This window comes from Protopterus annectens, chromosome 4.part1 (genome assembly GCF_019279795.1).
Source record: "Protopterus annectens isolate FY-2018-M chromosome 4.part1, PAN1.0, whole genome shotgun sequence".
NCBI classification, from domain to species: domain Eukaryota; kingdom Metazoa; phylum Chordata; order Ceratodontiformes; family Protopteridae; genus Protopterus; species Protopterus annectens.
In genome coordinates, this window is record NC_056734.1 from 330,760,107 (window position 1) to 330,786,501 (window position 26,395).

The 26,395-nt window shown below is 36.6% G+C and overlaps 1 protein-coding gene across 1 annotated transcript in view; it reads left to right on the forward strand.

Annotated features, from left to right (window-relative positions):
• Positions 1 to 26,395, forward strand: part of EPHA4 (EPH receptor A4) — a 366,195-nt gene that overhangs the window by 117,431 nt on the left and 222,369 nt on the right. The window contains exon 4 of the mRNA XM_044070168.1: positions 20,017 to 20,172. Coding sequence (XP_043926103.1) covers positions 20,017 to 20,172 — 156 coding nt within the window. The remainder of the gene's footprint in view (positions 1 to 20,016; positions 20,173 to 26,395) is intronic.

A 26,395-nucleotide genomic window follows, 5' to 3' on the forward strand; every position in this document is an offset into this window, starting at 1 on the left:
CTACGTTTTTGAATTGTACATTACATTTGTAAAGGCATATTCTGAACTAAATGTAAATTGCTAGTAGAAAGACTATAGATACAGACTCTGTGGTCATGTAATGGGGGGGGGTGCAAAACAAATTTTAGCATTTGGATAACAGACTGATCCTTTTTATCTAGTCTTAGATTCAAGCAGTGGTGAGGTAAATTACTACCAAACTTTTTGTCTGAAATGAGGTTGCTGTTACACACACACACACTCTCTCTCTCTCTCTCTCTATATATATATATATATATATATATATATATATAGAAAGGGAGAGAGAGAAATCCACAGACACACAGACACACACACACACACACATATATATATATATATATATATATATATATATATATACACATATATATATATACATATATATATATATATACATATATATATATATATATATATATATATATATATATATATATATATATATATATATATATATATATATATATATATATATATATATATATATATATACACATATATACACACATATATATACAGAGAGAGAGGGGGGATAGACACGCGCGCACACACACACACACACACACACACACACACACACACACACACACACACACACACACACACACACACACACACACACACACACACACACACACACACACACACACACACACAAAGTTTTACACTAAAGATAATTTAATTTAATGGTAAAAGTAGTACCTGTGTGTGTTAATGCTATTTCCAAAATTAATTTCAAAGGGCCACTAAGCACATTAACTTGCCTTGCAAAGTTTTATTTTCTGTTCATACATACCTGTCAAATCCTCAGAAGAGTTCCTCATCTTACTTCTTGAGGTCCAAAACATGTACCTAAAATTCAGCCCATACCAAAAGCAACAACTTATGTGCATGCAGTACCCCCTTGGAACACACATTGTATGAGCAAAACACAGATATGAAACTCTATAATGGCTCTTGGCAGTGTTGTAAGTTCTGTCCATTGAATGTACAAAATCTGACCTGGGCTCAAAAGAAAATAGCACAGTGCAAAAGTCTTGCTGTGAAGATTTATGAAATCAAGATATTTCTTATGAGATGTAGAAGTATTTATAGATTGAATAAATAAATAAGTACTTAAAATAAAATAAATCAGCTCAAATATGTCACCGTTCGTAATTTAAGCTTCAGAAATTGCTACCATGATGCAGTCTTTAAGAAGCAGATGTAAGAATTTCAGTTCATTTTTGTGCCAGAAGTGATACAATAGTTCTTTTTGGCCCTAATTACATGCCTAACAGCCCAAATGATGACAGAGCATCCTTCCAGATTGCATTCTGGCTGGTACCAGAATTGGATGCACAGATGACTTGAGATGTTTAACAATAAAATTTTGCCGCAAATATTGAATCCTTCGAGAAAGAGAAGAGACTTAAGTGAAAAAGGGAGAGTTCTCCAGCATGAATAATTATAAAAACTTTTTAGTGCAGCTTAACAGGTCAGAAGATCGTAACATGCTTTCAGACCTTGCATCCTATTTTCTTTGTGTAGATTTTTTGTTTTGAAAATGTCTGACCGTTAACAGACTTTGCTGAATTGGTTTCTGGCTGACTATGAGTAAAGCAATGCAAACACATTATGTCAGATGTCACTAAAGATTTTTAAACCTTCTAAGCAGCAGTTTTTACATATCAGTGTCTCCATCAACATTTCGAAGTTTTATGGCCCTTTTAAAGATCTGTTCAGGTCTCAAAGATCAGAGGTAATCCCACAAGTACAAGCTGGGGCCTGAAGATACAGATCTATGTTCTCTGACTGAATTTATGTTGACTGGGATGAGACTGTGGTAAACAAATCTGACATGAGCTGAGAAGGGGATTAAGGGTTGTCAGTGTGTATAATCAGCCAATTACCTGGGATGCTGCATCATGCTCTTTAACCACCTCTCCTTAATCTGTTTAGACAAAAAAATAAATGCTCTGAATGAAAGTCCATTGCAAAAGGTTAGAAATGTTTGCTTTGACAACTGGTCCAGAGACATTTTAAGGAAATTGTTGCAGGTTGACATGAATATTCTGGCAAAGGCTTTTCTGTTCTTCATTTTTACATTCTTTCTTACTTTCAGACAGAATAGAGCACTTACACCCCCCACCTAGACTCTTAACCCAACTATACTACCGTCACTACTAACCACAGTCAGAATTAGCTAGTTGTCTTTACATACTTTAACATCTTGTCTGACAACTTTGTTACTAATATTATAAATGACAAGAAACTGTCTTAACTTGCAACATTTACTGTATATACTGTTGATAATCAATATATTGTTATTGTATTAAAGCCAACAACCTGTAATGTTGTTTACTATTGCTGCAACTTTGTATCTCTATTTATCATTGACATGATGTGGAGCTTTTCTCCCCGGGCATCCGCTGAAAAAGGACCTGCGTCCAGTTGGAATTTCCTGGTAAACAAATGTAAATAAATAAAATAAAATAAATTAATCTTAATTTTATTTGGCTTTACAGCATGGTGGGTACAAGTACACAGATGCAGAGCTATAAAGCTGAGATGCCGGTGCATCTGACTCCATGGAGTAGAGGGATGATAAACCCTGACTGTGATCCAGGCAACTGCTGTTCAGTTAACAGAGTAGTAGCTCTAAGTAGCAAGTAGGGGAGAAGCGGCTTAAGCAGACAACACCAGCCTGCTCGGCCTGGGGAGACATGAGGTGGCCTGCCCCATCACATTGGTGACACCTACTGAAGATGGAGAAATAACCCATAAATGAATGAATCCCATTGATTCATCCTCAAACTGAAGAAGAACTTATCACAGTGACCATCATGTAGATAGCCATCATGCTTTGCGTTATGCATCTGCCTTCCAATGTGCATGCCTGCAAGGGCCTAAGTGGTAGGCATGCAGTGAGGTAGTGTGAGAGCATTTTGCACATTTATGCAAATGATGCTACCACCATGACACCTCCCCACTGGTGGCAGATAACTCTATCCATATATGGTCTCCACTTGTAATTATGGGCAAAGTGTACATCCTGTGGCACATGTCCTCATCCATATCACCTGGGAGAGATAAACAGTCTCCATATTATCATTCCTGTCACTCTCCAGCTGGCTGCTCCATCACGTGAGTTGTTAACTGAACCTGAGCTGGATAGGTCATAGTCAGAGCTTCTTCCATCTACACCATGGAGCCAGCAAGGTAGATTTTAATGTAGTTCAAAGAGGGAATTTAAACTAACAAGGAGAGTATATCTGAATCCATTGAACGTAGAATGCTGTATGCACTGCTTTTAGCAGTTTTTAAACTACTTTGGAGAAATATACTGTGCTGTTTATAGAGCAGCTTTAACCACTGTCAGTCCTCATATGTTTATAAAACAATTTTTCATTCCATTTTTTTAAATGGTATTGATGTCTGAATGGGCACAATTTTACTGTCAGTTATGGTGTGCTCTTGCCCATTATACTGTTTCAGTGCTTCAGTCCCTTAATGTATCTCAGTAGATTCATTGCTTACATTTCTTTTGTTCTGTATGAGACAGAACATTTTGGATTTACCAGATCAAAAGGACAAGTGTTTATTTTGAAACTAGAATTGCTTTTCTGGATGAGTGCTACATTTTACAGCATGACAGATCATGTATGTTCTTAAAAATATGTCGAAACACAAGCAAACAAATGATAATAAATAAAATACATTGAATAATTAATTAATAAGTTAATGGTCTCTGCTTTTATTGCCCTATACCATGATTTATGAAATGATAGGGTAAGTACTAGACAGGAGCCTTTAATGCTGATCTTGTCACCGAGCAGATTAAACATTTACTGGATTTACACAAGCTGAAGGTGGTACTTGACTATACTATCCCTTTCTGTTGTTTGCATTTCCCCATTTTATACATTCGTTGCTGGGATGTTACAACACTGCCTTACCCCTGCATACCATCTGCAGCCACCTTCAGTCACCCTGCCATGTACTTTCACTCCTCACGAGTCACACTCTTTTTAAATCGCTGGGCAGTTTTGACTGTGATTCTCTTGCCTAGAAATACTTCTTTTCTTTATCTCTTGAGCCTGCAACCAAGTATCTTTGATATTAAGCTCTACTTAAGTCCTACAATTTTCTCTCATAAAAGTCTTTCAGCTTTTCCCGGTAAGGGGTCGCCACAGCAGAACTCCGTTCCGCTAATGATTGGCAGTGGATTTTTACAGTGCTGTGTTGCCAGCCTGATGCCCAGCCTCCAAAGAAGGCACACCCATTCACGCATGCACCTACCTGCATGTCTGTAATGTCACTCGACCATGGGGAGGACATAAAGACTCCATACACAAGGTGCTCCAGCCAAGAATCGAATGGGAGAACATCTTGCTGTGATGCGACAACGCTACCCGCTGCACCACCGTGGCCTTCTACAATTTTCTCTCATCCTTCTTCATTTTCCATCTGTTTTTTACCTGGTCATTAATTGGTCATAGGAGAGAGCACCATGCAATAGATTTCCCTATTTAACTTCCATTAAATCATCCACCCCAGGAGTCATATTCTTTTGTACCCACCTGTCTTGAGTTACTTCCTAGTTACTTCATAGTAATCAGTTGCATGGCGGCCTTCATCTCCTCTCCACTGTGAATGCAGATTAAACCTTTAACATAGCCGGCCTTAGGCGTAGGCCAACTAGGCGGCTGCCTAGGGCGTCACTCTGTTAGGGGCACTTTTCCAGTATTTATTTGGTGTAGATAGACCAGGATGGGGGCACCAGGTGGTGTGGTGGGGGGACCATGGAGCCCTTTTGCCTAGGGCACCAGTTGACCTAAGGCCGTTGCTGCCCTTTAACTATAGTTTTGCCGTTCTTCCTCCTCTTACTCATCAGTAATGCCTGCTGTGTGCCTTCTTCACCTTGACCAGCCTCCTTATCTCAGTGCCCACAGTGCTCATGCTGTACTCATCTCACATGCACATTTCTTTGTCACACAGCTCTAGACTTTACTCCATTCAGTTGTTGAATTGTGCCATACTGGTCTGTCCATACATTTGAAGTAAACAGACAATGTACCAATGTCGCTGCTTAGCTGTATATGCTAACCATCAGCAGGGACAGGGGATCAGTGCAGTTAAGCTTCCTACACCACACCTGCTACATCATCTGCTGTACCAACTGTATGTGAATGGTTATGGTTCCAGTAATTATAGATTTGGGATTAGCCTGTATGAATTTGGTATAGTCTCTAATTCACAGACTGTGGCTTCACAATATACAGGGGGTTTGGTATGCCTTTCTAGTGCGTACTAGCTGTATGTCACGGTTCACAATATTCATGAAACCCACCCCAAGACAGGGTCATTCAAAAAAAGAAAAGATTAACAGCAGGGGATGCATGTGGTATGATGACAGTTATCGAATAAGTCTGGTAAACAGACAGCTACAGGCTAAGCACCATTTATATTAAAAGGAAAAAAAAAACATTTCTTATACAGGTACATGCATGTTATACAAAAAATAGTTTGTAAACGCATTTCCCACTAGACAGCAAGTGAATGAAATGTCACATCACATTTTAAATACCTTTTGAAATATTAGTAAATTAGTAAATTGTTTAATACTTACTGCAGTCCTTCATCTAAATCATGTCACTATTAGTTTTAATATGCAAGTTTAAAATGAAACAAATCATAATTCAGTCAAATATTTTCTAAATGTTAATTTTTCAGTTTGCATTCATCTTTCCTGCCATTCCTTCTGCCAGTGATGAAGATGGCTTTATTGTTTTATGTCTCTTTGGTTGGGACAAAACAAATCACTTAATTTTAGGAGAAATTCATTCTATCTTCCTCATTCAAATAACTCTTTACACCTTCCAGCCTCACTGCAAGAATTATTCTTGTACAAGCAATGACCCATAAAAGCATTGTCCTAGATGTAGTAAGCAAAGCATCGGTGAGCCTGTGGTATTCAGACAGAGACACTAAGGCTATGTTCTGGCCAGGTCAAAAGTACTAGTTGCTGGGACAGAAAAACAATTTCAATCCTTGGCTAAATAGTAAAGCTAACAACAGCTGCACAACTACATAGTTTCACAGAGGGATTATGGGGCGGAGGGCAGTCAGCTAATCAAAGCAACAATAGAAACAAAGAAGGACTACAATTAACTCCACTCCCTTTAGAAGGTATCATTTCAAAAGTAACTAGGTCTCATGGCACAATGCAAGTGGTGCAAACTGAAGTCAGCCTTTATACACAAGATACGGAGTAACTACTTAATACACTGCTGCTTTGAAATCACAGTGAATTACCAGTGAATAGCATTTTTTTCCAGCAGTAAGATATTTCAAAAAAGGAAAATCCACTGCTGAGTTACAGGTGTATTATTTATTCTCCATGTTGTGAAGAGCTATGCTTCTGACTACAGTTCATCTTTCCCATGCACATCTGAAAGGTTGCCTCTCAGTATTCACTGCATTACTTCCAAATTAGATTTTCTGCTTGAAATGTTATGACAGACAAGGATGTTTATTTGCTGATGGAGTCAGTAAAAGTCTATAAGTGTAGTGTTAGCAAACTTCCCACAGAAAAAAAAAACTAATAAGAGTTCTTTTCTGCTGTTTTTTCAAACTATATCCAAATCTATTTTCAGTCACCAACATCCTGGCAAAAAGAATTATAATCCTGTAACATTTTGCAATGCCATGTGTAACATATACCTATTAGGCAAAGTTTCAATTTTGGTCTAAAATTCTCCCTTTTGATGGGAAAACATGTACTGAACAGGATCTCCAGAAACGGAAAGTGTACAATTGAAGGATCCAGTGTATGAATTTTAATCACAAGATACATCACTGTTTGTTTTGCCAATGCATTGTATAGAATCTTAGTGTTAGTATAAGTAATAATCTACCTATGTGAAACTCTGTATGAACTATACTGTTAGTTATGAATGACTATCTGTGAATCGCTAGTTTGTAATGTGGAGGTTTGCTCCCCAGACCTTTGCTGAAAAAGGACCTGTGTCCATTCAGACATTCCTGATAAACAAATGTAAAATAAGAAAATAATAAAATGTTACCCTATTTTTTCTTAAGGACCATCACTTTTTTCCAATGCAGCTTCAATATTTATTGGTTTTTCATCCATTTATTTCCATAATTTCATCATCTGCCTGGTTTTGTCTTGATCTTTCTCATTGCAAATATAGTCTTCGGTTAATTATTTTTGGTCATTTGTATTCTAAGATATTGTATGGGTATGTTTAATAGTTACTGTAAGAAACAGCACTTGTAAATTTAGTTTAACAATATGCTGCTCACCAAACCTGGAAGATAGTCCTTTTAGCAGTGACTTCAAGAAATATTGGTAATAATCAAGTTCTGTCACCGAATCCAGACATATTATATGTGAGTCACATAGTAGAAATAACCAAATACCTGCCCTGGGTGCTACCTGAACCCATTAGTATTTTAGTTTTAGTTACTCTGATAAGTAAAATATAGCATTTTGTTGTAAAATCTTGCTTTCTGTAGTCTGTCATGTATTAAGTTCTCAGCACAGAAGAACAGTGTGTGTGACATCTCCAGAACTGAGCTGCTCACAATTTAATTGAGATTAACATCGTAGTGCCCTCAGCATTCATGCTGGTAGATAATCTGTAACACAGACAGTAATCCTAACAATGCAGAAGCAATATATTTGAAGTCCTTATTCCACATGTAGCCTAATCTCCTCAGAGCAGCCGATTTACAAGCTGTAGAATTGCACTTAATGTTTATGGCCTCCCCCATGTTACAGATTTTTGCAATACTGTCGGCCTATCAGCAAAAACTGGTTTCCTTGGAGTTCTAGGAAGCTTGCTTTTAACAGACAAGATGAGTGTTCTGATCACTGCTTTGAATTTACTGACACAAATGTTTCTGTCTTTACTTGACAAAAGATGTCACTTAAAGCAGGATGGCCTGCTGGAAAAAAAATGGTGGTTACTCCATAACGTATGCCTCTGGCCAAAAAGAAGGAAAGAAGCAAAGAAGAACAGATCAAGAACATGACTGGATTAAAAATGAGACATTATTACTTATTTACTGAATTGATTAATTTTATGTATCCTTTGTGTCATCGCCTGTATTTTGTTGCCCATTGCAATGGCACAGTAATTGATTTGTGTCATGGTGGTAACTCATTCTGGACTTCTGCTAGCATCAATCAGACTTCCAAAATTAATCTCTGGACAGTTCATCCCCCCACCCCCAACATACACAATTGCAATGGTCAAAATTTTATCTACCAGCTGAGGCAGTGGGACTGACTGATAGTTCTTGAGGTGCTTTGGTTGGAATATATCATGACAATTAGCAAGACAGTTTTAAATCAAAACTCATAAAAGAGGGTCAAAGTCACAAGAAGATTTAACCCTATCCATTTCCCTGAACAAAATGACTGGACACATATCTGTGTGTAATTTACCATTGCTGTGTACTTGATTTCTTATCTGAATTAATAATTTGATCAGAGCCTGCTAATGTTATCTTAGCTTTTGAATAACTGGCAGTTAGCAAAGAGGACTAAAATGATGAGCTGTTGACAAATAACTTCATTGTGACCAAGGGGCAGGTTTGATCCCTTCCACGTCCATTTGCCTACTGTGTGATTCTGAACAAGTCACTGAAAATAAATATGTTCCTGGATCACCTCTAAAAAGAGACAGCTGTATCCAGTGGGCTTAACCAATCAAGAAATGGGTAAAATATACATTGTAGCATATTTAGACTGCATTTACCATACATAGACACTAAGCCCCCATGTCATGCCCTGCAACACAGAGAACAGAACCATTACTGGTTATGGTGTTTAAAAATCATATAGAAATACTGTGTAAATAATAGCAGAATCAAGAAAACAAAGTAGAAACAGTTAGGGGAAATGTATTTTAATATGTCAAAGAGGCAGGAGACAGTAGTGGTAATCTATAACACTGTTTTTATTAAACAACTGTGGTAAAGACTTTGTCACACACAAATGTTTTGTAATGTAGCAGTGAACTCTCTACTTGTCCAGTTCTAGTGCAAACTAGGCAACATACCTAACTGTGCATTTGCTGGCTGTGAAATCACTTAGGTACATGACTTCTGTGACTTGGGATTTGCACATGGCATGTACTTCACTCCTGTGTCCCATTAATGGTGTGAGTGTTTGTCTTTGTATGTAACACTGAGCATTATTTTCTGCTTCAAGTCTTGGGAATTTCCTATCTTTTTTTTTTTGTATTGTGGGCTCATTGGCCAGTTTTGAAAACAAGCAACCACCATACACTGCTACGTGTGTATGTAATTTCATTCTATTATGGACTTCATTTCTCTCTGTTTGATTTTCTTATTCTCTTTGCCCACAAGCATCAATGTTTCATTTGTGCTGGTGCCTTGGAAAAATGCAATGGACAAACTGTCTGATGTTGTTGTGTCTTTCGGCTTTTCCTGGTTAGGGGTCGCCACAACGGAACACCGGTCTGCTAATGATTGGCAGTAGATTTTTTACGTGCCGAGTTGCCGGCCCTGACGTACAACCTTCAACGAAGGTACACCCATTCATGCATGTCTCCACACAGAAGACGCTCTAGCTGAGAATCAAACAGGGCAACGTCTTACTGTGAGGCGACAACACTACCGCAGCACCACCACCGCAGTCTGTCTGTGGGAATAACAGAGGGGCACTCAGAGGTTAGATGTCTCTCACAAGCCATGTTCTCTCCTAGCAGTAACTAAGGAAAACAAACCCAGGATGCTAGCTGTAGCTCATTGATTTTACAACATGTGGTATACGGTATCATTGGTGTTAGAACATGTCATATACAGTATCATTGGTGTTACAATACATCATATACAGTATCATTGTGTTAGAGTGTGTCATATACAGTATCACTGGTGCTACGATATGTCATATTTATGTATATATATATATATATATATATATATATATATATATATATATATATATATATATATATATATAGAGAGAGAGAGAGAGAGAGAGTATCATTGGTGTTACAGTGTGTCATATACAGTATCACTGGTGTTATAATATGTCATATACAGTATCATTGATGTTATAATATGTCATATACAGTATCATTGTGTTGAGTGTGTCATATACAGTATCACTGGTGCTACAATATGTCATATGTATAGTATCATTGGTGTTACAATACATCATATACAGTATCATTGGTGTTACAGTGTGTCATATGCAGTATCATTGGTGTTACAAAATATCGTACACGGTATACTTCAGTATACTAACTAGTGTTGGCATGCCTTTGTGAAATAATACAAAAACAAAATCAGTATAAGAAGCCGTGACTATATGCAACTGTTAAAGAAAGTATGTTTTTGGTGAAACAATCACTTTTGAAATTCATTTTTGTTTTCTTTTTTAGGATTGCTTTGTAGCATGTTTGCTGCCATCTTTGAATTACAGTAAAGTATTCAATAGTATTAAAAGTATTGTTTAGCCAATGATATACAAATGCATTATAGAAACTGAACTGCTAGTTTTCAATGCAAAAATAAAATAATGATTTTACAGTCTTACAGTAGTGTAACTTTTGTATTGAATTTTATTTATCTTCAGAATTCACAAAATGTATGCCTTTTCCCATTGTGTATTTATCTTTTAGACTGGACTTTGGGCAATTTTTCTGTTTGATGTTAGGAGGGTCAGTCTGACCCTTGTAGGCTATTACCATTGCAGTATATTTGCTGGAAAACAAGACAGACTCTATAAAAGTTTAACTAAGGCAACCTTCAATAAAAAAAAAAAAAAAAAAAAAAAAGACATTCTTTATCTAGTTTTAGGTACTTTGTATATAAATCGTCATGAGAAGCCATAATTATTTAATCTTTCTTATCAATGCCTCAGATCCCTGTCTCATAAGATGCATTGCTTAATTTCTTTTTTTAGTGCTCTGGAGAATGTAGGGGGTTTATGACAAAAGGCTTCCTGGCACTTTGACCTCAACAATAAATCCCTGCAGTTATTTGTAATCCACAATGAAATTTGAACATAAATGACCTCCTAAAGCCTTTTGTAGTAGGTATGCAATTACAATTATATTTTCCCATGAGAAATTTTAGATTGTGCTGCCGTACTTATTATTTTAAAAGTAGCTAATTCAATTAAAACCAGCTTTTAAAATTAAGTAAACTAAAAGTTTCATTACTTTATTCAGTATTGCATCTTGAAACAACTCCTTAAAATATGTATAACATTATGGAAATATTTGGAGGGAGATGAGTAGGTGTCATGGAGTTCATTTATGTCTAATATGTGAAACTATCCTGTCTTCTGTCTTTTTAATTTCTTCATTTCTTTTAGGTTTCTAACATTGTGGCAGGAGTAGACCCCATTCCTAAGTCAAAGTATGATTCAAGTTCATGAAATCAGTATTGTTTCAGTGTTTGATGTTAGCCAAACTGCTGTTCGCAGCACCCGCAATGTGCCCAGTAATGACTCCTGCAGTCCAAACTGAGTTACATGTATCAGTAATGTATCTAAGTACAATTGGAAATTCTTTTTTATAAGACCCATTGCTCCTACTACTATTGAAACTGTCTGGGTATCCTTCTTCCATGTTGTCTTCATTTTTGTCTGCAGATCCTGATATTTTATGACTTTGTATCTCTCTTTATGTTAGACACTGTAGTCACTGGTTGTAGCAATTTCAATGATCAGTGCTACTTTTGTCTTCTTTTCATGGAATACTATATCTGGTTTTCTTGCATCTGTTTTTTTGAACTGTTGGTAAGGGGTGCTCCTATGTGATATAAACTTCATCATTTTCTATAATACTTTGGGGATCTTGTCTCCAGTGTTTTTCAACTACTTCAATATTATAATGTTTACACAATCCCCAATGCAACAGTCTTGCCACATTATTATGCCTTTCAGTATACGGTCCTTCTGCCATCAGTATATCACAACCAGCAACAAGATATGAGACTGTTTCCAATTCTGTTTTAAAAAACCTACATTTGTCTGTTTCTCCCATATGTTCAATGGATTTTGTAAACCAAAGTGTACATAGTACACTATCTTGGGCAACCAATATTAACCTTTCATCTTTTGGTTTAAATTCACCTCTCCTTAACCATTCCTGTGTTTGATCCTGATCAACATGAGGTTGTTCCAAGAGTTTTCTATACTTGCAACTATATTTATGCATTTTCCACATTTCTTGCTTTCTTATCCGATCCTTCACCTTATATTCTTTCTTTTGTTTTTTGGCACATTCAATTACTGCCTGATTTTTATTTACTTCTGGTGTAATTTCCATTCCTTCTTGACCCTGATATGCTTCAGCTAAAGTAAGCAGGGAAGTCATCTTAGACTTATTCTCCTCATGTTTTAAAACTTTCACTATGTTTGGGTCTTGTGAGGTCAGCAGATATGTATACAGTCCTACGATTGCAGATTTATACATTTAATCAATTTCAAGAAAGCCCATAGCTTCTTCAGAATTGGGAATATATAGTCTTGGTATACACTCATTTTTATAAATTATTTGATAACCATGAAGCATTCTTCTCGTTTTCCTGTCCAACCGATCCAACATCTTTTGGGGCCAGTCACTCCAAGACTGTAATTTAGGACAGGAAGAGTAAATTGGTTTATAGCTTGGACTTTGTTCCTAGATATCTACACTGTTTTCAGTATTAGTTTTAGTCTTCTAAAATATTCCTTACTAAGTTTTATTCACATTTGTTCATGTTTTATTGTTAATCCTTCATTATGTCTTCTGCATAGGACTGAGATGATAGGTAGCTCAAATAACTAAAAAAGTCACGTGACTGGCTTTAAAAAATAATAATAACAAACACCTGTCTTATGGGATAGCTAGCATATAATGGTATTGTCTTCGAGCATGCTGGAGCTTATGATATTTTTATTAACCTTTAACGATAGATGGTGACAATCACATCAATAAAGAAAGGCTGTGGTGTACATAGTAATATCAGTATATTTAGACTGAGCTGTGAATTTAGTCACTCCAGCAACAAAATCATGTTTTTTATATTACTAAATGTTTTGTTCAAAACATGATGGGAGCAAGAATGAAAGAAAGCTGTGAGTACCCACATTGTCCTATAAATTTGCCTGAGGCTGCTACTGTATGACAACAGAAAAGTTTATGGCAAGGCTGTAAACTGCAGCTTTGCCTTTGACATAAGACTCAGAAGATGATATAGACTGCTGACAAAAACGTTGACAGGTACAGCTCATTTCATAAAACAAAAGGCAAAAAGTGGAAGCGAGTGATTTCAAGAATTTTGTGATTGCACTTCCTCTTACTGGTTTTTGTCATGGTCATGTCATATTTTTCAGACTGGTAAAAAGTTAAAAGAAAAAGTAGCCAAGCAAGAGTTTTAACTGTGTGACACCTTAAACCTCCTATAACAGAGGCCCATGGGATATTTACAAATGACCCCTTATAAACATCGTGTTTCAGCCATATGGCTTCTGAATGTCCATGACATTTCTTTCTAAGCCTTTGTGGATACATTCAGGCCAATGAAGCCAAACTCCACTAGCTTGGGACATGCATGTTTCAGCCTTCTTATGACCTCATCAGCACAGCATCACAAGGGGTCGTTTGGGATGATTTCACTGCTACCTATACTGTACAGAAGCAGCTGTCTGGCCTCATTAAACTAAACAAGCAAACAGTGCTTTCTTGACTATGACGTTCAAATGTCTAAATTCTTACTCCTGTTAAAGTTTTTATTTTCATCTAGAGTTTGTTTCCTTAATCTGTTTGTACAGTAAGTGTAGTGTTCTGACTAATTTTGGTGCAAAGCATTTACAATTCTCCCTTTATCAAAAATGCAGATTTACCCTGAAAATATGTTCCTACACTTCACTAACACCGGAGTATATTTGTTTTAATAAAACACTTAGGCCAACAAACCCGATTGCATCATATACAAGCATGTTTCACCACTACTGGGACTCATTAGTGTAAAATGAATGGATTACTTTCTGAAACATTTGACATAAAAAAAAACAGCCAATGTGTTACCCTACCCCTGCCCCAGTTAATACCAGATAAGGTGAAAAAGTTGTTGTTCTTCTTTTGGCTTTTCCCGGATAGGGGTCGCCACAGTGGAACTCCGGTCTGCTAATGATTGGCAGTAGATTTTTATGGTGCCGAGGTGCCAGTCCAATGCCCAACCTTTCAACAAAGGCATGCCCATTCACGCATGTCTTTCGAATGCCACTTGACCACAGGGAGGACATGCAGACTCTACACAGAAGGCGCTCCAGCCAAGAATCAAACGGGAGAACCTCTTGCTGTGAGGCGACAATGCTACCGCTGCACCACCAAGGTGAAAATAAAGAAGAAAAAATATATAGCTAATGCATAGACCAAAACAAAAACTCCCTTGCAAAAGACAAAAAAAAAATAACTCTACAAAGGCATTTGTAAGCATGCCAAACTGATTTATCAAATTATAATGTGAGATATTCAAAATTTTCCTGAAAAAGTGTTTTGACAATACAACGTTTTACAAATATACAGTACCCTAGTGGTATTTAATGATTCACTCAAGTCAACAGGACAGAAGCAACTTGGCATAGACATTCTGAAATTATTCGATCTCTTGAATATAGCATAAGCGGAAAATCTAACAGTACTCCAAAATAATCAACTTATCAAGACATTTCTGATGCATTTACCAATTTTTCTAGTACTACCATTGTAACAAGCACACTTTAAGCTAACATAACAAAACAAATGTCCACTCTGTTGTCTTCAAATATACATTCTCTGTAAAAACCTTATGAAATGATTATATTGTTCTATATTTGCTTTATATACTCACTTTATTTAGAATTTAGAATTTTTTTCCTGAATTTTTTGTACAAATCATTGTCAAAAATATCTATTTTATAAATGTATTAAGAGTACTATCAAGCTTTTCTCCCCAGGCCTCCACTGAAAATGGGTTCTCTGACCCAGTGGACTTTCCCAGTTAATAAATGTCAATAAATAAATAAATAAATAAATAAGCTGATGGCTAAAGTACTGAGTGATGAAATTAATTTTTCTTTTTCCTACAGTGCTCTGTTGGATATTTCCATTTCTCTTCAGACACTGTACCACTGAGAACACTTTATTTAGACAAACTGAAGGCCCTGGTCCATTTTTGAAGCAGACAATTAGTGAGTCATATCAAGTTAACAACATAATTACTTAAAGCATCTCTCTACTGTTTAAACATGCATGGAAACAGATGATAACTATAGAGCCATGATACTTTTTCTGCTAAAGTTTCCTAATGTATATTTGGCATTTTTAAATGAAAAAGTTTTGTAAATCTTTTACTAATCATGCACCAAATATGGTGACTTTATCCCAAGATGGTGTCATTAAAGGGCTAGTGCACAGATGCATTCACAGACATTAATGGGAATGAACACATGCAAGCAAGATGGCACAGCCATCAAAGTCAGTGCATGGATCTCCCTGATAGACATACACCAATGTCACCAACCGATAAGTTCATCTGACATTGGCAGAGGGGAAAAAAATTACAATGATTTTTAATGAAACTGTCAATCAGGTATTTTGTGAATGATTAGAGAGTAAAACTTCTCCATTCCTCTAAGCAACACCTGCAGTAGTGCAAACACAATCACTAGCCAGTGTGGTGGAACTTTGAATCCATAACTAAATATAAAACACACACATATGTATAACTACGCATTCATATGTGAAAAATACCCCTCAGTGGGTGCTCCAGTTTCCTCCCACATCCCAATGACATGCTGTAAGTGGATTGAACACTGTAAATTGGCCCTAGGTGTGAGTGCGTGTGCGTGTGCCTTCTGTGGAAGGTTGGGCGCCGGGCTGGCAACTCGACACTGTAAAACTCCACTGCCAATCATGAGCAGACAGGTGATCCGCTGTGGCGACCCCTAACCGAGAAAAGCCGAAAGAAGAAGAAGAAGAAGTGGTTCTGATCAAAGTACATATATTACACCACTTGAGTAAAGCACTGATTTCATTTGTTCTCCTAAATCACTTTATAATTCACTAATTAGATTTATTGAAGGATTTATTTAATACAAGAGAGTTGCATCTGAGCCAGTGAATTGAGAAGTGATTATTACAAAACTAAACATAAAAAGCTTCATTTGGATAACACTTACTGGCTTTAGTTTGGAATCATCTGTCTGACTGTGTCTGGCTGTGTGTTTTGAAGTTTAAGTATACATTAATACAAACCAATGTCTGTGATCAGATCCCTCAGAGTTTTATACAAAGTTATCCTGTAATGTCTTCCTTCACAAATAACACAAGATATTAGAGTGGTAAAAGTTCCTGTCTGTGATATACCAGTGATGTTTTTTCTTTCAGGTTATCTGTAAAAAGTGTCTGCACTACCAGACTTAACTCCATAACCTAAAAGTGCTGGCTTACTGATTATATATTTATGCTGATATCCAAATTTCTTCAAAGACAAAATAATTGTACCATTTGACTCAAGAACCATGTCAGATTCATTATAAATAAGTTTAATGAGAAAACAGGTCAGTTTTATTCAATTTCCTATGTGTCCATTCATCACTTAAAGCACTTGTAGCAAATGTAGCCACTTTCTTCTTTATCTATGTGGTACCTGTTCTTCTCTCACATTGAAACAAAACTACATTCAGGTGAAATGTGCATATCAAAAGAAGGGTGGGTGTGCAGACGGGTAAACACACTTTAAATACTACTCCATAATTCTGGAAGCTTTGGCTTGGCCTCATTTCTACTTATCTGGACCCACTACTAATCTTCAACATTACTGAGCTCAACATACCGTTCCCTGACAAATACATATTGAAACTGTCAACGTAACAAAATGTATACTCGTAAAATATGCACACAGACCTGTAAAGCTTTCTAGCAAATTCAACATAAACTAGAATATTAAAATATGTTTTTCACTTGGGCAGCACCCACCACTGACACCACCCAGCCCCTGTTATATTATTCTTTCTCAGAAAGTGCTGCACCTGAGAAAAAGAGTAATCTGAAACACAAAGTGAAATATATGCCTTACTCTTTTCTTGGATGCTGTGATCTTGGAGAACAAGAAAAAAAAACACAATACAACTGAAACACTTATACAACCCACCAAGAATGAGTGAATAACAACACATAAGCACTCGCTGCCCTGAGGTACAATGTTTTAGCAGTTATGATGCATGTAATCTTGTATTAAACCACTTCACATCCCTTGTGTATGGCTATTTTTCTTGTGCTGCCCACAGCACTGCTGAAACAGGGTTCAAATGTATTATCATTTAGGGGCCTATTCCACCATCTGTTGTCATCCTCTGTTCTTTTTCTTCCAGTTACAAGAAATCTTATTTGTACGACCTCTGCTTCCATGTCCTTTAGATAGATGGGTGCATCGTTTAGAATTAGTTTCCAGATCTCTTCCTTGACCTTCTTATACTGAGATTTGTTAAGAAGAAGTTAAGTGTAAAACATTTCACATAGAAGACCCACCCCAGTTCAATGAAACTGAGATTGTTCTGCCTCTGTTTTATTCCTCACTGGAAAAATTTAGTAGAATATAGAGAACTGCTTCATTGCTTTTTAGGTAAAGTTTCCAATGGGCAACATTGCATTTCATGTTGTGCACTGTTATGAAACAGGACATTAACCACACCTTCACATAATCTTGACATTTTTAGATGGGTAGGTAGATACAAAGAAATAAAGAGGGATAAATCAGTTACCAGGTTTGACTATATTCTTTTGTGCGTATGTAATTACATTTGTGGTCTTATTTTTAAACATTTAAGTTTTATAGTAGAAGGTTTGCCCACTTTTGCAGGGGTGTATTTTCCACTTTTGTCACTGGCAACCAAGGTTCTGGTAAGATCCCTCTGAAGATAAGGAACATGCAGCAGTTCATGATTAATATTTATTTCATGTATACAGATATGTGGCATTATTTTAGAAAACTGTTTTTTTAGTCCTGTGTTTTTTTATTTTATTTTCAGGATTTCATTTTTAATCTTGTTGGTTCTCTTATTTGCATTTAATTATGTTTAAGAATCAATTTGAAAGGACTAAACCCAGTACTGACCCCTGAGAATCCCATTTTGATACTGACTGGGTACCATTGAATATTATTCAGTTTGTTCATACAGTCGTTCTACTGCACATGCCAAGCTTTTCAACATGTTCTGCAACATTCTGTGCAAACTGCTCTAAATGTCTTACTAGAGTCCATTTAGTCCAGATTCACATTTTTTTTGTTTTTGTCTAATCTACCACTTTGCTTACCCTGTTAAAGAGCTCTGTTATGTTTATGTAACATGCCCTTTATGCTGTAAATCCTTTCTGCCTTGAATCACACCCAGTAGCTTTAAGGTATTCCAATTTTTTTTCTCTTTAAACTGAGCTTCTATGTCTTTTCCTTACAGATGGATTAAAATCGACCAGCCAATAGTTTTCTGGCCCTGCCCTGTTTAAACTTTTGTAAAGAGAAAGCACATTTGTATTCTTGTGCTCACCTGCACCTTGTTGTTTTCCCTCATGATTTGTTTAATATGTTATTTAGTAGTTATACCAGTTCTTCTGCAGTTCTCGTAAAAAGAATTTAGGGAGAATCCTACATGGCCTCCATGCTTTGCCTGTTAGTAGAGTTTTTTAAAATGCATCAGTTGGAAATGAACTTGGGTCAACACAACATTCTGGGCATTTCCACAGACAATATATCAAAAATCTCCTCTGTGTTCTTTTATAACTATTAAAGAAACACGTTTGTTTAGTGCTGTTTTTCTTCATTTTTCTTAGCCAGTTTCTTCTTTTAATTAACTTCACTGTTCAGTTTTTTCTTAGTTCCCTTCTGCAATCATAATAATTTCTCTATTTTCATGAATATATGGCTTATTTCCCTGTAGTGTACTTAACCTCTTGAATATAATGGATTTTTTTTATATTGGGATATTCTAAGTGGGAGGAGCAGATGACACAATGCACATCACTATTATGTAACATTGGTCAACTCCAACTTTGTCATTTAATGCCAAATTTAATGGCACTGTGTCTTGTAGTCATACACTGTAAATGTTAAGGAGGAACAGTAAAATGAGACTTTTACATTGTTGTGTAAGTAAGGCAAAGAAGGCAAGTACACTGTGATTAAATGGTGTAAAGAATGTATTGGAGAGAAAAAGATAAAAATATGTAGAATAATTCACAAATAAAATAGGACCTGGTTTGATTATATTTACTTGAAAATATGAGGATTAATTGTCCTTATTGCTGTAAAATTCTGTTTCTCTCTGCTAAGAATCTAATTCCTAAAGTCTATTATATAACAACACAAGTTTGATTTGTTCATTATCACCTTACCCCAAAAGATGTGTGTACTTAATTAAAAGCAGTGAAGTAGTATTATCAATTTACAAATAAGGAAGTCTCTTACATTAGGTATAAAAAGGTACAAAACTATTGGATTTAAAAAAAATGCTTCCACACAATAAGTCAGTAAGTGATGCTTGTTATGTGCATATGTGTGTGTGTTAGTGTGTGTCTGTGTGTGCATGTTAGTGTTAGTGTGCATGTGTGTGTTATTGTGTGTGTGTTAGTGCGTGCATGTGTGTGCATGTGTGTGCGTGTGTGTGTGCGTGTGTGTGTGTGTGTGTGTGTGTGTGTGTGTGTGTGTGTGTGTGTGTGTGTGTGTGTGTGTGTATGTGTGTGTGTGTGTGTGTGTGTGTGTGTGTGTGTGTGTGTGTGTCTGTGTGTATGTGTTTGCGTGTGATTGCTGTAGTTGTAGTTATTTTTCTTTTCTGTAAGGATGACTAATGTGTTATTACAATCTTCTGCATCTTGGTAAGTCATGAGCTTTTTTTCAGATTATATGCTTCAATGGTAGAAATATTTGAGAATGTAATTGCTTTTCACTGTAGAAATAATACAGCTCACTTTGTTTTTCTTGCAGCCTGTAAAATTGGATATTACAAGGCCCTGTCTACAGATGCCACCTGCTCTAACTGCCCACTGAACAGTTATTCCACTCAGGAGGGATCTACATTCTGTACCTGTGACAGGGGTTATTTCCGAGCAGAAAATGACCCTGCTTCTATGCCTTGTACACGTGAGTCTTCATTTTTATTGCTCTGTAATTTACCTACATAAAACACAAGTATAAGTTAACAAAGAGTCTTTAAAAATTAGATATAAGGTAGTCTGTGAAAGCAGAGGAGGAGTCCCTTACTCACTCACTCACTCACACACACACATATACACACTAACACATTTATATACACAGAGACTGAGTGCAGCAAGTATTTTTTTTTTCCCAGGGCTTGGAATGTGAAGAATACCTGAGTATCATTTCTTGTTTTTATTCAGAAAAGTCTTCACTGTACTAACTATAAATGCTTTACACAATACTAAAGATAGAGCTGCACACTGCATGAGTGTTTCATGATGGAACAATCACAACAGGCCGAAACGAGTTTGTGGGATATTCTAAGTGAGAGGAGCTTTTATATATGTTATTGCTGTTTTAATAACTGCCGAGGAATTTTCTGAAAATTCATTTTGTTTCTTAAATCAGTGAGAAATGTATGGTAAGTGCACTCCAGTGGTACAGTATGCTGTTGAAAACCAGATGCTGTAATATATAATGTAGAAGTCAAAATTCTGGACATCAGATTATATATGACATTGTGTCAGTTGTCCTTATGTGTGCAACAAAACAAGACAAGATGTCTGAAGATCTGGTCTCTGTAGTATGCAAAATTCCACAGCATAATAGCACATGACCAAAGCAAACCTTTGGATAGAAGTTTTAGCTCCTCAGTGCAAAGGTCCTCAGTTATATGCAGACCATTCTGCTGAAGTTTGTTCATTAAACCTTCTGCTAAAACAACCATTCCCACTCACTCTTGCATTTCCTAATCGCTCAGTGTGACGGCACACTAATGAAGAAATAAAACACTACATAAGACATTCATTTCTCTCACAGAAGAAACTCTGCTTCAGTGGTTTGTAAAATCAAGTTTTTCCACACCAGTAGCTGTTCTAGGCCAGGTGCAGTGACAGTAGGAAGAGAATTATAGCGTACAGGCTGACTCAGGCAAAGGCTCGTTTCTTTTTTGTTTTCTTTTTATGTGTGGTGTCTGCATTCTTAAAGGGACTGCAACTCAGAAACCAAATGAGCACCAGTAAATTTTCTGTAATATGGGTTGCAGTAGTTCATTAATTGTTCAATACTGAAGAGCACTCATTCACTCATTTACTCAGTCATTATCTGTCTGTCTGTCTATCTATCTATCTATCTATCTATCTATCTAGCTATCTATCTCTTCCACCTGTTGTCTCATTTAATAATTTTATTACAGTTTGTGCAGACAAGTTATACTGAGCTAAACCCGTTACTGATTTACAAGACAACAATTTCCAAACATTATCAGGGTATAAAGCTAAATTTTGCAAATCATTTCTGTAGTTACTGTTTTATATACATCTAATGATGTATTAAGGATTCTTTTTTTTTTTAAATGTAGAAGTAATTGCTCTTTAACTGCACAAAATAGTAGATCTAAACATGTATATGTATACATGTTTCTCTTTCTCTTTCTGCCTATGTATGAATATAGATACACACACACACACACACACACACACACACACACACACACACACACACACACACACACACACACACACACACACACACACACACACACACACACACAAACACATATCTCTCTCTCTTTCTTTCACTCTCTCTCTATACATATATATATATATATATATATATATATATATATATGTATAGGGTCTATATTAAAATAGCAAAACCTCACTTACGCAAATATCTAAACACCGACACATAAATAGCGAACTGCGAAAACACCGAATGCCCTGAAGCGCGAAATATTGAATTGTCATAGTTGGCCCTTATCCGGTATAGCTCCCTAACGTAAGTGTGCAATAGTTACGGACCTTAGGGTTAGGGTGTCAGTTAAGGTAAGTGCATACATAGTAATACACGAAACCTTTACTTTAGGGTTAGAAATAGGGTTATGTTAAGTGTATGTATAGTAATATAGTTGCGTAGCTGAATGTATACATAATTTATACTTTTCCTGTAGTTGGGCGTTGTTTGTTTATAGTTAGACACATTTGTGTATAGTGAATGTTTGATTAGGATATGGGATATATGGGTGAAGTGTAGATATGGGGAAGTGTGGATTATTTATTTTGTTTGGGTAGGTAGTATGTAGCGGGCAGCGGGGTTGGCCAACTATGGCAATTTGATATTTCACATTTCGCGCTTCAGAGACATTTGGTGTTTTCGCGGTTCGGTATTTATGTGTCGGTGTTTAGGTATTCACATAAGTGAGGTTTCGGTATTTTAATATAGACACACACATATATATATATATATATATATATATATATATCTATATATATATATATATATATATATATATATATATATATATATATATATATTTCAGCAAGACCCACTGAGGTAGAGACTGTCATAAGGTGCAGTTTTAGAGCATTTACTCAAGTGCCTTACTCAGACTAATGTTGGCTATAAACAGACCATAAGGCATCAAACCCAGGTCTGTCAGATAAAACCTTTTAATAGTCCATAGCTTTAATCATCTGCCAGGGAGAATGATGATGGCTGCTGGGTACCTACATTCAGGTTAGGATACTTACCGTGTGCCTGTCCTCATCATTTTGCAAAGACTACCTAATCCATTGCTAAGCATTTGGTATTTTTTTTCTTGTTTATTTGGGGGCAGGGCTGGCCTTACACCTAGGGTACCTTGCTTGTAGGAGATATCTTTCTGTTTTTTTTTTTAATTTTTTGAGTAATGAAATACTTTGCTGTAAAATAAACAAACAAACAAACAAACGAAACAAATTAAATAACTAAATAACTACAGCACCTGTTAAATCAAAATGCTTCTCCAGCATGACCAGAACCATAGGTGTGTGGGGGGGAGGTACTTCATTTGACTTGACCATTCAAATCATGTCATGTCATATAAGACTTGAACATTGCAAGACCATGAAGCAGAGGCCTTTCAGAATTCAAATATGGAAGCAAACAGTAATAAGTATGAATCTCTAATGTCTGGCTTAGCACTGAGTTTTTGATGGACCCTTTCACTGTGGAACTGTGTGATTCATGGGCTTTTTAAGTCCCAAATGAGCAACGTTCTTCATAATGAAATGTGTTTGTGAGGTACATGCCTGGAACTCACACTACTGCCATTCTATTTGTATGGCAGTTAAAATTAATTAAGATGGGGTGTCATGCCTGCCCCTACAACATCTGAGCAGCTTTACAGATTCTGTGCCATACCACAGACTTCTTTAAAAAAAATTAAAGACCGAGGATTACTTCCATCTTATACAAATAATCCTCCAACTTGCACCTCACTATATGTTTGGTTTCTGTCTCCATTCTGAATTCTAATACACATAAAATGCTACTATCTTCTGTGATCTTCTGAAGTATTACCTGCGTATTCTGGTCAGAGGTGTACTATAACCAGCCATTCAGCCTCAGCCATATCCTACAATCTCATTTGTCAGAGGACAAAGTCCTCCTCATCCTCACTTAGACCTTATTATTCATGCACCATAATCACAAACTGACATCCATCTGCTATTATTTTAAGGCGTGTGTCACATGAAGGTCACTACATTATTTCTTTTCTACAAGTCTCACTGCTGGCAATGAGCTGTGACTTTTAATCCCTGGTGTCCTACAATATAGAAATAAATCATGGTTTACTATTCCCATAGCTCTTCATCTCCTACCAAAATGCTCGGCCCTGATTCCTATTAAGGGTGACATAGCAAACATTGATTTGTATCTACTGTAAATTAAGTGACCTACATTCATGACTTGTAGTAAATCGTACATCTGAAAGCAAGAGATCTTGGATTCCCTTCTCTGCTGTTGCAACAGCAAGCCTGTTCTTCAGTTTTTCTCCTCAAAAGATAACTACTCAAATTTCTATTCTTTATAAAAAGAATCTCAAGTCAATCTTTTCAAAGTCCCTGCTACCAATTCCACTTTCAGCCCTATATTTACATATTTGAAATGCTAGCATTGTGGTCAAGGCTTCTCTCCCCATTGCAGTGCATGACTGAGACTGCTGCAGAAACAATTTCAGTATTTCATTTTGACGTTTGATTCTGTGGCATTTGTTTCAGATAATTAGCAGATCCTCATTGCTAGTAGGTGCTGTTAGCTATATTCATAATGACAGCAAAGCATTCTGCTCTTTATTCAGTTTGTGCCACATAGTGTGCAGATGACATTACATACAGCTCCAACCCCTGACGATAATCATGACCTCCTAGCACTGGACTAGTAAAAGTAAACAAGCAGTTTATAAATGCTCAGGCTGGAAATGGAAATTGTACTACTATGTGAAGGCAGTCTAGGAACACCTGGATCATATTAATTTTTATCACCCTCCCCCCCGCTTCATAAAAACCTAACTATTCTGTGGCAACCATATAGTAGAAAGAAAACAGTGTGAATTTAAATAAGTAGTAGTAATTTAATAAAAATATAAATAACTTGCTGCTACCGCAGTTCCAGAATTACCACAAGTATACTGACCAGGTAATAATATTTTACAGCCAAGGAATTTCTTTAGGTTACTGTTAGTTAAGGGTATACAAGTGAGAGTTTTTTAAATGTATACACTTAGTCAGATCCAGTGTTAGTGGCCAGATATAGAGGAAAAATTAAAGTGCGGTGCTGTTTGTTAACTATTAGTCCTGTGTCTCACATTTACAGCATTTCATACCTTTGTTAGTATGTTGATGGACCACTAAAGGGATGTCTAGCTCAGGAATTATTCAAGTCCTAGAATATCAGTTCTGGATATGCCACACTGGCCCACGTGGAAAGAAATGCTTAAGCTTGGTTAACTAGCAGGTATTTTCATGAATGTTATTGTCTTTCGGCTTTTCCCGGTTAGGGGTCGCCACAGCGAACTCCGGTCCGCTAATGATTGGCAGTAGATTTTGATGAACGCCGAGGTGCCAGCTCGACGTTCAACCTTCAACGAAGGCATGCCCATTTACGCATGTCTTTCGAATGCCCACCCAACCGCGGGGAGGACATGCAGACTCCACACAGAAGGCACTCCCTGCACTCCAGCCGAGAATCGAATGGGAGAACCTCTTGCTGTGAGGCAACAACGCTACCGCTGCACCACCATGGCATACTGGGGATTTTCATGAATACAGATACAGACCAATATTTCTGAAAGGAAATCAAAATAAGAAACAATAAGACAGGGAACTAATGTTTCAGCAGGAATCTTTATTTGTCATCTTGTGTATATTAATCATTGATGCCATGGAAGACAAAGGCAGCTTGGAAGGATACTGGGATAAGTGACATTATTGTCAGAGGATTCATAACATAATGACATTTTTCAGAACACTGCTAATATTGTGCAGTTAATTCTATAAATTACCATACTAGCTTTTACTATCCACCTAAACAGAGAATAGATGAGTGAGGCAGGACCTTGCTTTAACCTATCTGAAAAACAGTACCTTGGAAGTACAGCTTTATTGCTTTACTCCCTTTTGTATGAATGACAGATAATTCAGTATGTGTCACTTACTCAGATGCCTTGAGGTGGAGCTTAATTACTTTGCGTAATATTTGTGTTTTAGAGCCTTACAAAATGCAGGAAGGTGAAAAGATCTTAACTCCTGTTTAAGCCCTAGTCAATGTTGTTATTAAGCTGACAGAAAATGTCCATAGATAAATGTCTGTAGCCTTGGCTAATTACTGGCAAACAGAAATTTTAGATATACAAAATGGATGTCACTGATTCAATGTAGCAAACCAGTTCCTGCAGACATAGCTCAGTGCCTTTGTAAATGATATGAAATGCTGATACACCTGATATTCTTTAGAAACATCACCTCAGAGGAGAGAAATGAAACAAACCAGCTTTTGTTATATTTGCTAAAAAGCAGTAAGAAGTAATGTTGGATCCATCACACAACGTGCTGGGGCTGGTCCATTTAACTAGAGAGACCATTTTATCGAGTTTGCTCCCTTCCCAGAAGTGCTATGTCCCCAGAGTTGGGATATATAAATTAAAGAGGAGTGGATGCCATGGGGTATAGCCATCCATCCACAAAACTCAGAGATGTACCACTGTATATGGAACAAACTTGACAAAACTTTTTTTGACAAATTAGCTGCTGATGAAAAAAAGACCAGGTTTGTTAACACTTATGTTGACATTGACGTTTGAATATACAGAATCAGCTACAGAAAAACATGACTAATTAATGAA